Source organism: Chiloscyllium plagiosum, unplaced genomic scaffold (assembly GCF_037043375.1).
Source record: "Chiloscyllium plagiosum isolate Xiang-an unplaced genomic scaffold, Cpla_swu_hap1 HiC_scaffold_8, whole genome shotgun sequence".
Lineage (NCBI taxonomy): Eukaryota > Metazoa > Chordata > Chondrichthyes > Orectolobiformes > Hemiscylliidae > Chiloscyllium > Chiloscyllium plagiosum.
The window spans coordinates 38,071,548-38,087,576 of NW_028270146.1; the positions used below are offsets into that span (position 1 = coordinate 38,071,548).

Sequence of the window (16,029 nt, forward strand, 5' to 3'; positions counted from 1 at the left end):
TAAGCATGCTGGAACGGATAGAGATTGAGGAAGCTGATGTGCTGAAAATTTTTACAAACATTAAGATTGACAAGTCGCCAGGGCCAGACCAGATTTGTTCTCGGCTGCTTTGAGAAGCGAGAAATGTGATTGCTTCACTGCTTGCGAAGATCTTTGCATCCTCGCTTTCCACCAGAGTCGTATCTGGGGACTGGAGGGAGGCAAATGTAATTCCACTCTTCAAGAAAGGAAATAGGGAAATCCCCGGCAATTACAGACCAGTCAGTCTCACGCCTGTTGTCTGCAAGGTGTTAGAAAGGATTCTGAGGGATAGGATTTATGACCATCTGGAAGAGCATGGCTTGATTAAATGCAGTCAGCACAGCTTTGTGAGGGGTAGGTCATGCCTCAAAAATCTTATTGAGTTCTTTGAGGATGTTACTAGACAAGTTGATGAGGGTCGAGTGGTGGATGTGGTGTATATGGACTTCAGCAAGGCATTTGATGTGGTTCCCCATGGTAGGCTCATTCAGAAGGTCAGGAGGAATGGGATACAGGGAAATTTAGCTGTCTAGATACAGAATTGGCTGGTCGACAGAAGACAGTGAGTGGTAGTTGAAGGAAAGTATTCTGCCTGGAAGTCAGTGGTGAGTGGTGTTCCACAGGGCTCTGTTCTTGGGCCTCTACTCTTTGTAATTTTTATTAATGACTTGGATGAGGAGATTAAAGGATGGGTTAGCAAGTTTGCAGACGACACAAAAGTTGGAGGTGTCGTTGACAGTATAGAAGACTGTTGTAGGCTGCAGTGTGACATTGACAGGATGCAGAGATGGGCTGAGAGTTGGCAGATGGAGTTCAACCTGGATAAATGTGAAGCGATGCATTTTGGAAGGTCGAACTTGAAAGTTGAGTACAGGATTAAAGACAGGATTCTTGGCAGTGTGGAGGAACAGCAGGATCTTGGTGTGCAGGTATATAGATCCCTTAAAATTGCCACCCAAGTGGACAGGGTTATTAAGAAAGCATATGGTGTTTTGGCTTTCATTAACAGGGGGATTGTATTTAAGAGCAGTGAGGTTTTGTTGCAGCTCTATAAAACTATGAATACTGTGTCCAGTTCTGGTCGCCCTATTATAGGAAAGATGTGGATGCTTTGGAGAGGGTTCAGAGGAGGTTTACCAGGATGCTGCCTGGAATGGAGGGCTTATCTTACGAAGAGAGGTTGACTGAGCTCGGACCTTTCTCATTGGAAAAAAGAAGGAAGAGAGGGGACCTAATTGAGGTGTACAAGATAATGAGAGGCATAGATAGAGTTGATAGCCATAGACTTTTTCCCAGGGCAGAAATTGTTAACTCGAGGGGTCATAGTTTTAAGCTGTTTGGCGGAAAGTATAGAGGGGATGTCAGAGGTGGGTTCTTTACGCAGAGAGTTGTGGGAGCGTGGAATGCGTAGCCAGCACAGTTGTGGAAGCGAGGTCATTGGGGATATTTAAGAGACTGCTGGACATGCATATGGTCACAGAAATTTGAGGGTTCGTACATTAGGCTTACCTTACACAAGGATCAATGGTCAGCACAACATCATGGGCTGAAGGGCCTGTTCTGTGCTATACTGTTCTATGTTCTATAATTTGGATTTTAAAATAGAAGTAAAACAGATTTGTGGTATTCTTGCTGTGAAGGCAATCTTTGGAAACAGGTCAAAAATTTATTTGGAATAGTGACCTAGATCATTTTCAAGAAAGTACATGACATAAGTACTTAACAAGATGCCTGTTAACTGATTAAGTGTTTATAATGCTGGGTTTTAAGACACATAGAAAAATAATGGTCAGGTGTCTTGAGTAGTCTGAGTTCAGTTCAGAACAATTTCATAACAATGGAAGGACAGGTTAGTTGGAGTAGTCTTCAAACTCTGAGAATTTGCGCAGAAGTTTTCAAACTCTCAGAAAGAAAGTTTTGGTCATCTGAATTAGAAAATTGATTAAGAAAGAAAGAGTTAAAATAAGATTGGTACTTTACTAGATGTAAATGACTGTAAAGGATATTGGTGTGAAATTGCTTTTTTCTGTTTTTGTTTTGTGTTCCTTTATTAAAGATCATTGACATCCTTGTGTGAAAATGTTCAATAACAAACCACCATGATTACTAAACTGTTTCACTCTGGGATCTGAAACAGTCGACTATTAGTGTCAGCTGGGATCATAATAAAGCCGTTAATGCTTTTTAGTCAGGAGATGAAACCTTACCTTAATGCTAATACAGCAGTATCCAAAACCACGTTCCAAAACCAAGACCCATATCAATCTATCCTGGAAGCGACATAGGAAATGAGAGCCAGGTGAAGGATTCCCTTGAAATAAAGTGTCTAGTAATTAGTACACAGAATACACTGGAATTTTAAAACAAAATGCAAATACAATTTATATATACTGTGACAGATTTCACTGTACACTATTTTTATAAAAGGCAAAGAATCAATTTTGTATACACACATTCTGTATATGCATGTTTACTGTAAAAATTTAAAGCCAGGATTAGCAAATGAAGAGCTGAAAATTGTGTTGCTGGAAAAGCGCAGCAGGTCAGGCAGCATCCAAGGTGCAGGAGAATTGACATTTCGGGCATAAGCCCTTCTTCAGGCTTATGCCCGGAATGTCGATTCTCCTGTTCCTTGGATGCTGCCTGACCTGCTGCGCTTTTCCAGCAACACATTTTTCAGCTCTGATCTCCAGCATCTGCAGTCCTCACTTTCTCCTTAGCCCATGAAGCACCAATACATCTGGCTTCTGGCACTGAATATTTCCTACTTTAACAGCAGAAAAATAATTTAGAATTCACATTAAAAATATTTAAATTGGAACTGATGACCAATAAACTGAGTTTGCGGACATAAAGAACTCCCACTCAGTAACAATGATTCCTTTGCATCTTTAAGCCCCAAATATGGGTCACAATCATTTATAAATAAAAATAAAAAATGGAACAAAAAATAGATCTAATAAGTAACATCCCCTAATGTTAGGACAATGGATTTATGGAAAAACTCAAGATGCAAAAGTTAATACAAATAAACTAACACTCCCCATACAATTGTTTCAGTTTTAAAGTTTCCCTTCCAACTGAAGTGAAGAGAATCATTAAACTTCTCTGATGCAATTACAATATTGAATGTTTCATCTGTAACAGTGACAGCACGTTACAGTATATCAGTCTGATAGAGGTTTTCATGTTTATAACCAAGTTATATGATAAACTTAATCTTTAATCTTGGTTGCATGGACTTGTGACCATTTCAAAATACTAGTGTGAAACAAAAGTAGATCAAAACTAACTTCAGCTCGAAAAAATAGATCAAAACCTAACCTGAGTTTAGGAGTATTAAGTCATCAGATCATCAAGAACAACATTCAAACATAAAATAATTCTTCACCTACCCAAACTGCCAGCAGAAAATGCTTTAGAAAATGCATTAGCCAGGTTGTGCATCATATGCTGATAATATACTGAATCAGGACAGACGCATGCAGCAGCACCCACAGATCCAGGCCAGCTCTTACTTGGTCTTGGAAATCCCACAAGAAACACTGGAAGTGTAAACAGGGGAAGTAAAGGCGCTGAAAGTGCTGAAGCAAGACCTATGACTGTCAGTACAACAGGGAACAGAATAACATTTAATGTAATTATAAAGCTAGAAGACTTCCGGCGTTGCTTCTTTTCTGTCCAGGATGAGACAAGTACAGTCAAAGCAAATTTGAGCTTGGATGTTGCTTGAAAGAAACGATCTCTTATAATACCAACCTACAAAACAGGATTAAAAATATTAATTGTAGGACTTCTCAATTTTCAAATACAGTGACCAAAAGAATTAATTTTTCTCATTTTTTTAACTTTAAATTCATTATGAATATTTATGTTTGTGCAATGTATATTTTCTAAACCCACTTGTATTTATTTGAAATCATTAACGTAGAAAATTCTAACACACTTTGTAACAACTTAAATTAGGCAAAAACCGTAAAGGAGAACTGAATCAAGACAGTTATGATTGTTGGACAACTGAAAGGAGAATAGTATTAAAAATATTTCTCTGCCCAGGTAAGTACAGTCAAAGTAAACTTCAGTAACTATCTGCAGTTTGGTTCTAACTTCTGAACACACTTAATATTAAGAAATCAGCATAAAAAGTATTAAAACTAGTGGCCTACAAATTAAAACATCTACTGCATAAATAGCTAGGTTAAATACTTATCAGTATAAACAAAAATATCAAAATTTCCACAAACAAAATAAATCAGAGATTCAGAAAGCATCAAGGCTCATATAGCCATTGCAGAGAAATCAGGAAATCCATGTTTTTCTCCAACACAGAGGGGCTTTGTGCATTGATTTCCAGTGAAACAAAACACAACCCAGGACATTATTTTTTCAATTTAAATATTACATATAATCTTTAGAGTCACTGGCTGAATGTAGATTGGGGCAGAACATGCAACTTTTCTGGTCCACAGTGTTCAGCATTTCAGTAACTCTCTAATTCTGTGGTAAAACAATTAACCTCATTTTCTAAAAGAAAAGGCCTATAACTGAGATAGTAACTGGAATTTTAAAACAAAATGCAAATACAATTTATATATACTGTGACAGATTTCACTGTACACTATTTTAAAAGCCTGATAGAGTCTTTTGGAAACTGATTTAAGTGACAATCAATTGGATGTATGACAAAAAGTTCTGGAATAAATTCTCTTCCTCATATCTGCAACAATACAAAAAGTAGAAAGAATAAAATATTTGCACCAAAATTGGGAAAACAAAGCAAGATAATAACCCAATATATTGTACAAGAATCATCATTTCAGAAAATGAAGATTCCTTTCGAAAATATATTTGTTTTGGTAATATATATTCAGAGATGGACAGACAGAACCAGAACCTAACTTATAGTGAATAATTAAATATTATTAGCATTATTTTCAGCTTCTGTATTTTATTGTAGATGTAAGATGATATTTTAAAAACATTTTCATATTTGCACTGAACACTTCTTTGCTCTGTGGAGGTCCATTAATTTTTTTTAAACGGTCTAATTATGGCTTATGGTGATCCCACTGAATTTAAGGTAAAACTAAAATATATGCTCAGAAGCAAGTTACTAAACAGGAAAATATACAAAATAAAAATTGCAGTTACCATCAGAAGTTGGATTCCTGTACCTATACTGTTCCACCACACCAAACTTGAATGCACTGTGGAAAGTCGTACAATTGCTATCACAACCACTTCCAATAGTGCATTTTCTGTATTCTGCCAAACCTGTTAAAGCAACCAAATACTGTTTTACAAAAGGAATTAAAAATAAAGACATGTTGTATTATACAAACATCAATGATGGTTTATCATTAAATGGAGTTTTGATTTAGTAGTCAGCAGTGAATGAATTACGCTTACAGCTGCTCCCAAACCTTTCATGGGCTGTTGGGTAGCAACATGTAGTAACGAAGAGTCTGATACAATATAATGTCCTCTCTAGATGATCCACGACCTCTGAATAGGGCAAGCAATAGCGCATCTCTTCCATCAAGCGTACAGAAGGACTATTTACTAAGCTACAGAATATGAACCACGAAATATAATGAAGAATGTTTAATTCATTGTATAAAAAGTACAGAAAATAAAAGTCAGAAAGAAAAAGTGACAGAGCGAGAGAAAGAAGCATGAAAGAGTTAAATAAAATTGTTGCACAGTTATAAGATATTTAAAGTCTGAAGAAAGACATAGCAATTGTAGAAGGAAATTTCAGTGCTACACAATTTGACCTGTCACAGTTATTAATTTTCTTACAGAATTGTTGAAGAGAGTGTTAAAGTTTTACATCTTGCCCTCGTTAAGAAAGAATCACAAGAAATAAGCAGGAGGTGCTGATTGGTTGGCAAGTGGACTCTGATAAAGATGTTGCCATGGAGAATGTAGCAAGGAACAGTTAATGGCCAAAACTTTGTTTAAATTGTCAATGCCTTGACCAATCAGAGCTGACACGTCTAGTTCAAATTTAAAGAAAAGCTTCACAATTACCTGTTCCCTGTGCATTCTCCATGGCAACACCACTACCAGAAGTCAATGTGCCAACCAACCAAGCAATTGTTCCGTGCAATATAAATTGTTGTTCCCTTTGAGATTTGGAATAATGAGAGTAAGACTAAAGCTTCAACAGGAGTATTTTCTTCCGAGTCCTGTACTGCCAAGTTACAATTTACTTTCATTTAAATTCGGTCCATTGAGCCCACACCGCCCCTCCAAAGAATATCATATCCAGACCACCACCCCCCACCTCGCCATAACCCTACATTTCCCACAGTTAACCTAACCTGAACATCTTTGGACTGTAGGAGGAAACCTGAACGCCTGGAGGAAATCCATGCAGACACTATGAGAATGTGCACACTCCACACAGTCACCAGAGGCTCAAATTGAACCTGGGTCCCTGGTGCTGTGAGGCAGCATTGCTAACCACTCAGCAACCATGTTGCCTAGTAAATTAAAGAATTCCCATTATTTGCACATTTACTTGGTATGCCATCAAATTCTTGTTTTGTGTTTGAAAGTAGTGTCTCTTAGCAAGATAAGCAACAATCAAGGAGGAGCAGTGCAAACTGGACAGCAACTTCATGATTTTTACACTTAGGATTTTGCAGTCTCCATAAATTTTCTGATTTAACCCTTAATAATGTTGACTGCTGAAAGCCTCAGCTTTGACCTGAATCTTTAAATTTTGATAGTGGTGGACACTAAGATGGTCTCCACTATTAAGAGCTGCACTTATACTCAAGTGGAGAAGTGGCAATGCATCTTAATGGGATCTGGAGGAATCTTGGCAGAGTCGTCAACCATGAGCAGTCATTTGGGAACTTGGGCTAATTTTCCAGCAGTTAAAATTCTTTGCAAAGCTACTTTTTTGCCTCGGACAGCACCCCATTTGCTCACATCCCTATAAATTAACAGGATTATCAAACAACAAGCCCAACTCTGTTCCCCTCCCACACTCAGGGCTCCTCAGTCCCAAAGATATTCAGAAACAGCATTGGGGAGGAGCTTAACAACTCTCCTCAAAATGCTGTTTCTGATATCGTGTCAGAAAAGCTGGTTTGGAGTCAAGCCAGGTAGATCCCTGAGGGTGCACACCTTGGGTGTGGTGTTTGTGTGGAAAGGAGCCAAGGCTGTGGGACTATAATTAAAACAGGCACAGCCACATTGTCAGGTTACAAATTACAAAGAATGAGCTGAATAGACCTCCAGGACCTTGTGCTTATGACATAAAAAGAGACATTGCTTTGCCACTAAGGCACCACATCAACAGGCCTCCCTATTAACTTTGACATTACAGACATACTGCAGTGGAAAGAACAAGTTTCTGCTGGAGCCTACAACCAAGATTGGGTTGTCTTCATAAAGTCAGCAGCAAAGACTGACTGCAAGATCATGTCCATTAATCCTACTGCATAGTCTGGGCCCTTAGTACATGTCACTCAGAGCCACATAGCTCTTCTTGTGGTCTTCAGGTTAAAGACACCACATAGATCATTACTAATCTAGAACACAGAACAGTACAGCACAGTACAGGGCCTTGATGTTGTGCTGACCTTTTACTCCTACTCTAAAAGCAGACAAACCTACATACCTTCATGTATTATCATCCATACGCCTATCCAAGAGTCGCTTAAATGTCCCTAATGTATCTGTCTTTACCACTGCTGGCTGTGCATTCAATGCACCCACCACTCTCTGAGTAAAGAACCTATCTCTGACATCTCCCCTAAACCTTCCTCCAATCACCTTAAAACTATCAGAGAAAATGCTGGAAAATCTCAGCAGGTCTGTCAGCATCTGTAAGGAGAGAAAAGAGCTGATGTTTCGAGTCTAACTGACCTTTTGTCAAAGCAGATTCTTTACACCTTAAAACTATGCCCTCTTGTGATAGACATTTCCACCATGGGAAAAAGTCTCTGGCTATCCACTCTATTTATGCCCCTCATCATCTTGTACATCTCTATCAAGTCACCTCTCATCCTTCTTTGCTCCAATGAATAAAGTCCTAGCTCCCTCAACCTTTCCTCATAAGACATGCTCTCCAGTCCAGGCAGCATCCTGGTAAATCTCCTCTGTACCCTGTCTAAAGCTTCCACATCTTTCCTGTAATGAGGTGACCAGAACTCAACACAATACTCCAAGTGTAGTCTAACCAGGACTCTACAGAGCTGCAGCATAACCTCGCGGCTCTTAAACCCAATCCTCCTGCTACTGAAAGCCAACACACCATACACCTTCTTTACAACCCTATCAACTTGGATGGCAACTTTGAGGGATCTATGGACATGGACTCAAAGATCCCTCTGTTCCTCCACACTGCCAAGAATCCTGCCTTTGAGCCTGTAATGCGCATTCAAATTCGACCTTCCAAAGTGAATCACTTCACACTTTTCCAGATTGCACTCCATCTGCCACTTATAAGTCCAGTTCTGCATCCTGTCAATGGTCTGTTGCAACTTACAACAGCCCTTCACACTATCCACAACTCCACCAGCCTTCATGTCATTGGCAAATTTACTAATCTACCCTTCCACTTCCTCATCCATGTCATTTATAAAAATCACAAAGAGCAGAGGTCACAGAACCGATTCCTGCGAAACACCATGAGTCACCAAGCTCCAGGCTGATAACTTTCCATCTACCACCACTCTCTATCTTCTATTGGCCAGCCAATCTTTTATCCAGTCACCCAGATTTCCCTAGATCCCATGCCTCCTTACATTCTGAATGAGCCTACCATGGGGATTCTTATCAAACACCTTGCTAAAACTCATGTATCACTGAGGCAAGGAAAGGAAGGTAGGTTGAAAGAAGGGATGGTGGGTGACAAGGGATGGAGAACATCTAGTCTAGAGGAAGGAGTAAGCTTACTTAAGATTGAGGAAGCAAGGATCAGACAGGATTTTAGAGAGTTACAAGCTAGCCAATCTAGAAGACCCCAAGTGTGTTGTCTGTGCTGAGTTACCAATTTTAACCAGAAAAACAGATCAAATGCTATAAGCAGCCACAAAATTCTTGGGAATAGTGCTATCAAAGGAACCTGTTGGACATTATTGGATTCAGCTGTCACACCCTTCACAGAAACAACCGACAGTCATTTACACCTTTCCTCAAACAATCTTGGCAAAGACCTGGGAATCTGCCAACATCCTTGTAAACATGCCTCAGCATGAGTCTCAGTATTTGCAGCTGAGAGAAAAAAAATGGCAAATCCATTTTAAAGGCACCAGGAATAAAATGAATTTGCAGAGTGACTCGGCTTTAAAGAGCAATTTCCTCTTTGTGACCGAAACCAGTTTACTGCCTCTGCTGGACAATAAAACCAAAATACACATTTTTAAAAATTCCCCTTGATGTTTGTTGCTAAAATATGGATAGTTCTCTAAAGGCTGTCAGACTGGATGGAAATTTTTAGTCACTTTTAACATTCAATAGAGGATCTTTTCTGCAGTTTAGAATATAACCCGCCTACGGAACTAATGTTTAGTCAATGTGGCTTTTAGTTTGTGTGTTACAGTAAAAGACTTGAAACTTGAAATCTTGCATAAATTGATTAAATTGATCACCAGGAATTCAATATTTTTTAAAGAAGTTATTAGCCTCTATAGAAATAAAGAGTTAAAAAAATTGCATTTATGTATGACAAACTTACTATTCGGTATGCCCGTGTGAATCCAATGCAAAGAGATGCCGTATGGAGATCCTGCAGTGAAGTGTCAACAGAAAGAAAGGCTACCATGGCAAATGGAGAGACTAGAACAAATAGACTGTTATTAGAACAGTTCGCTCACATTTCACGTATACAGACTGGTTCACTACTAAGCTTCTAGCATTTCAAAAGGATAACATTGATCAAGTAAAGACTCTTGTTCATTCTGATCCTGACAAATTCTCTACACACATTACAGTACATTTATATAGCAAATAACTGTCAACAGCCAGAACTTGAAAATAGGAAACAAAATCCATCTACCAAAAATGTTTCCAACAGATTCTCAATGCTATGTTAATGAGATCAAGTCAATTCATTAATACAGTTAGAGAATCATACAGCACAGAAGCAGGCCCTTCAGCCCAACTTGCCCATGGTGACCAGGTTTCATTAACTGAACTGATCCCATTTCCTTTCATTTGGCCCATATCCCTCTCAACCTTTCTTATCCACGTACCTGCCCAAAAGTCTTTTAAATGTTGTAACTGTACCACCTTGACCACGTCTTCTGGCACCTTGACCCTCATCAAATCCTTTTCAAATCCTTCTCCTCTCACCTTAAACCTATGCACCTATATAGTTTTGGAGTCCTAGGGAAAAGACCTTGGCGATTCATCTTATCTATGCCTTTTATGATTTTATAAACCTCTATAAGATCATCCCACAGCTTCCAATGTTCCAAGGAAAATGTCCCAGTCTATCCAGCTTCTTCTTATAACTCAAAGCTTCCAGTCTCGATAACATCTTTGTAAATATATTTTGTGCCCTTCCAGTTTAATTCTCAACTCCTTTTCTCAATGCTCTGACCGATGAAGGCAAGTATGCCAAATACCTTCTTCACCATCCTGTCTATCTACGATGCCACTTCCAAGGAACTATGTACCTGCACCCCTAGGTAGCTCTGTTCGACAATACTCCCCAGGGCCCTAGCACTAATTGTGTAAGTCCTGCTCTGGTTTGTCTTACCAAAATGCAAAATCTCACATTTATCTGCATTAAACTCCGTCTGCTATTCCTCAGTCCAGTTGATCAAGATCCCATTATACTCTTAAATAATCTTCTTCACTGTCCACTATACCACCAATGTTGGTGTTATCTGCAAACTTACTAACCATGCCTCCTATATTCTTATCCAAATTATTAATATAAATGACAAACAACAGTGGACCCAGTACCAATCTACTGGTCACACGCCTCCTACCTGAACAACAACTCTCTACCACTACCCTCTGTCTCCTACCATGAAACAATTTTGGGTATCCAATTGGCAGCTCTCTATGGAATTTCACATGATCTAACTTTACTAATGGAGTCTACTATGTGTCACCCTGTTGAAGGCCTTGGTAATGTCCAGTGAGACAATGTCTACAGCTCAACCTTCATCTACTTTTTTGGTCACCTCTTCAAAAAACAAACTCTAACAGCATTGAGTTTTGAATAAGGAATATTTGAAGAAAATCCTATGTCACCATTCTGGAGCACTGTGCTAAATTACAAAGTGTAGTATCACTGTATCTATTGGGGTCTTGAGCATTAGTTTTACTCTGTAATATAATTTGTCTTTTCATTTCACCTTCAGATGGAAAGATTGTGATGGCTCTCAATACAAATATGTAATTGTGTACTAAATTAATTACTACTTGCAGACAAAAATCGATTAAGCGAAAGAGAAAAATTAAAAATACAATGTATAAATAAGTTAGACAATTTAATCTATTACCATTTCAGGTAACTTACTGAGATTAAGGAGAATCCTTTGAATAAAGCCAAACTTCATCAATATTGCTCGTTTCTGCTCAAAAAGTCTCACAGTTCTTAAAACTTTAGGGAATAAAGGATTTCGAAAGAATCCAAAGAGGACATATGCACCTTGAATTTCTTGGAAAATCTTCCATATTACCAAAGTCGCTATCAGAATATAGCTTATTACAGTCTGAGGACTTATTTTAAATGCAGTTGATCTTCTTACAAAGAAATGTAATAAGCCAGCTTCAACAAGTGTCACTATTAGAAGACTAATATAGATCAAGGCTTCCTTCCAGCCAAGACGCCATCCAATTCGTTTACCAAAGTATTTAGGATATTCCAATGAGGCATGAGTTGTCCTGCAGCAGAATCTGAATAAAGTATCAGCTTGGCTGAGATCAAGGCTCAGTATAAATCCCATTCCTGTTGTGAACAGCACAACACCAAGTGTGCTGGGAATAAAGAATGTTGCAATCACCACTCCAACAGACACAATAAACATAGCCAACAGCCTGCAGAAATAAAAAATGTAGATGTAAACCCAAACATGTGAGGTCAACATTAATTTTTTTTTCCAATTTTCTACTATGCATGTAATGATGTGGCCACAAATTCGGTAACTGTGCGACCTGCATATAAGCAGTGGCGATTAGGCAAAGACAATATTACCATACACCAGCTGAATTTCTGTCATGTTATGAACACAAAGTAAAAATTTGATTGAACCAGGAATCAGACTAGTTTGGATCTGTTAATGTGGAACAAGGCAGTTTTAATAAATCATGTCAGAGTAAAATTTATAAGAGTAGATGATGGCAGAGTGGTTCTATTGCTAGACTATTAATTCAGAAGCCCAGGTAATGTTCTGGGGACCTGGGTTTGAAACCTGCCATACCAGATGTTGGAATTTGAATTCAATAATAATCTGGAAATAAGAGTCTAATGATGACTATGAAACCACTGTTGATTGTCAGGAAAAATCCATTTAATTTACTAATGTCCTTCAGGGAAGGAAACTGCCATCCTTACCTGGTCTGGCCTACATGTGACCTCTGACCAACAGCCATGTGTTGGCATGCTTGCTTTCATTGATCAAAACATTTGTGTAAAGGAGTTGGCATATCATGTTGTGGCTGTACAGGACATCGGTGAGGCCAATTTTAGAATACGGTGTACAATTCTAGTCACCATATTGAGTCATAGAGATACACAGCATTGAAGCAGACCCTTAGGTCCAACTCCTGCATGCCGACCAGATATCCTAAATAAATCTCGTCCCATTTGCCAGCATTTGGCCCATATCCAACTAAACCTTTCCTATTCATATACCGATCTAGATGCCTATTAAATGTTGTAATTATACCAGTCTCTACCACTTCTTCTGGCAGCTCAGTCCATATATGCACTACCTTCTGCATGTCCTTTTTAAATCCTTCCAGTCTCACCCTAAACCTATGCCCTCTAGTTTTGAACTTCCCCAGCCCGGGGAAAAGACCTGGTCTATTTATCTTGAATATGCCCCTTATGATTTTATAAACCTCTATATAAGGTCAGCCCTCAGCCTCCGACACTCCAGGGAAAATAGCTCCAGTCTATTCAGCTTCTCCCTATACCTCAAATCCTCCAGCCCCAGCAACGTCCTTGTAAATCTTTTCTGAACCCTTTCAAGTTTCACAACATCCTTCCTATAGCAGGAAAACCAGAATTGCAAGCAGTATTCCAAGTGCAACCTGTGCAGCTGCAACATGACCTCCCAACTCATTTACTCAATGCACTGACCAATAAAGGCAAACTTACAAACACCTTCTTCACTATCCAATCTGCCCACGACTCCACTTTCAAGGTAATATGAACCTGTACTCCAAGGTCTATTTGTTCAGCAAAACTCCCCAGGACCTTACTATTAAGTGCATCAGTCCTGCCCTGATTTGCCTTTCCAAAATGCAGCACCTCACATTTATCTAAATTAAATTCCATCTGCTACTCCTCAGCCCTTTGGTCCATCTGATCAAGATCCTGTTGTACTCAGAGGTAACCTTCTTTACTGTCCACTACGCCTCTAATTTTGGTGTAATCTGCAAACTTACTAAACATACCTCTTATGTTCACTTCTAAATCATTTATATAAATGATGAAAAGCATTAGACCTAGCATACATCCTTGTGGCACACCACTGGTTACAACAGGCCTTCTGTCTGAATAGCAACCCTCCACGAGCACCCTCTGTCTTCTACCTTCAAGCCAATTCCATACCTAAATAGCTAGTTCTCCCTCCATTCCATGTGATCTAAGTTTATTAACATTTCTACCAGGAGGAACCTTGCCGAACGCCTTACTGAAGTCCTTATAGATCACATGCACCGCTCTGCCCTCATTGTTACTTCTCCAAAAAACTCAATCAAATTTGAGAGACATAATTTCCCATACACAAAGCCATGTTGACTATCCCTAATTAGTCCTTGCCTTTCCAAGATTCTCTCCAACAACTTACCACCACTGATATCAGGCTCACTACTCTATAGTTCTCTGGCTTTTCCTTAACACTTTTCTTATAGACTGGCACCGTGTTAGGCAACCTCCAGTCTTCCAGCACCTCACCTGTGGCTATCAATTCTACAAATTCTCAACAAGGTGTCCAGCAATCACTTAGAATGTTGCTGAACTTGAAAGGATGCAGTAACGATTTACAAGGATGTTGCCAAGACTGGACAGCTTGAGGTATAGGGACAGGCTGAATAGGCTGGGGCTTTATTTCGTTAGAGCTTTGGAGGCTGAGGGGTGACCTTATAGAGGTTTATGAAATCATGAGGGGCATGGATAGGGTAAATAGTTAAGGGGTGGGGTTAGTTCTGAGGAAGGGTCACCAGACCAGAAACATTAACTTTGATTTCTCTTCACAGATGCTGCCGCACCTGCTAAGATTTTCCAGCAGCTTTTTATTTCCTCTGTTCTGCAGCTTTCTTCAGTTTTTCTCCACTTAAATAACATTTAGCTCCACTGTCCTTTTGCCAAAGTACTGAGGTACTGTGTGCAGTTTTCATCTCCTTATTTGAGGGAGGAATGCTTTGGCTGTGGAGGTATTGCAACAAAGGTTTCCCAGACTGGTTTGTAGGATGGCATTACTGATGTTATGATCAATTAGGACTATATTTACTGGAGTTTAGAAGAATGAAGATGAAGTCTCATAGAAACCTATAAAATTCTAACAGGACTTAACAGTGTAAATGCAGGATAACTGCAGAGTTTAGAACCAGGGGTCACAGTCAAAGGTTTAGAGGGTAGGCCATTTAGTACTGACATGAAGAGAAATTTCTTTAGAGAGTGGTGAGCCTCTCTGTCACAGAATTCAGTTAAGAGCAAAAATTAAATGTTTTCAAAAAAAACGTTAGGTATAGTTTTTAGGCTAAAGGTAATAAGGGAGATGGGGAGAAAGTCAAAAAATAAGTTGGCTGATCAGCCATGATCTTACTGAAGGGTGGAACAGGCTCAAAGGGCTGAATGGCCCACCCTTCCATCTAGTTTCTATGTTTCTATTCAGTCTAGTCTGAAAAACATTTTTTGTTACTTCACGAAAAGTAGTGGAACTCAGTCTCCATAAGGCTATTAGGAGAGTCGAAATTGAAGATCAAATCATGTAGATTTTTATTAAGTAAGATATAATGGAAAAAGCCAGATAAATAAAGTTTAGTTTCAAATCAATCATGTGCTAAACTGATCACAGAACGGATTTCACCGATTGAAAAACCAACTGGAACATCCAATGTTCTACTTTAAAATGGCTGTTACCTTTAAATATAAAACTACTGAAAAATACTTAAGCTCTATCAAGAATAGGTGGGACTGAAGATAGAACACAGAAGAGAGAGACCAGTACAGCATAGTACAGGCCCTTTGCGCACGATGTTGTGTCAAGCATTTATCTTAAAGATCTAAGATCAACTTAATCTACACACACCTCAAATTACTGCCATCCATGTGCTTATCTAGCAGACACTTAAATGTCCCTAATGCCTCTGACTCTACCACCACTGCTGGCAGTGAATTCCACGCACCCACTATTCGGAGTGTAAAGAACATCTCCCCATACCTCCCTCCAATCACCTTAAAATTATGACCCCTCGTGACAGCCATTTCTGCCCTGGGGAAAGTTCTGTGGCAAAAACAATGACTGCAGATGCTGGAAACCAGATTCTGGATCAGTGGTGCTGGAAGAGCACAGCAGTTCAGGCAGCATCCAACGAGCAGCGAAATCGACATTTCGGGCAAAAGCCCTTCATCAGGAATAAAGTGAAGGGCTTATGCCCAAAACGTCAATTCTCCTGCTCCTTGGATGCTGCCTGACCTGCTGTGCTTCTCCAGCACTACACTCTCTACACTTAGAATATTATGTCCAGTTCTGGTCGCCCCATTATGCAAAGGATGTAGATGCTTTAGAGAGGGTGCAGAGGAGATTTACCAGGATGCTGCCTGGATTGGTGGGCTTGTCTATGAAGAGAGGATGAGCG

General features: G+C 39.3%; 1 protein-coding gene across 2 annotated transcripts in view; it reads right to left on the bottom strand.

The window, feature by feature from the left end:
- pcnx4 (pecanex 4) overlaps window positions 1–16,029 on the bottom strand; it is a 42,527-nt gene that overhangs the window by 8,656 nt on the left and 17,842 nt on the right. For both annotated transcript variants that reach the window (XM_043697265.2, XM_087989717.1), the window contains exons 4-8: window positions 11,516–12,036; window positions 9,719–9,819; window positions 5,173–5,295; window positions 3,417–3,780; window positions 2,229–2,332 (exon numbers count right to left, since the gene is read on the bottom strand). In XM_043697265.2, coding sequence (XP_043553200.2) covers window positions 2,229–2,332; window positions 3,417–3,780; window positions 5,173–5,295; window positions 9,719–9,819; window positions 11,516–12,036 — 1,213 coding nt within the window. The remainder of the gene's footprint in view (window positions 1–2,228; window positions 2,333–3,416; window positions 3,781–5,172; window positions 5,296–9,718; window positions 9,820–11,515; window positions 12,037–16,029) is intronic.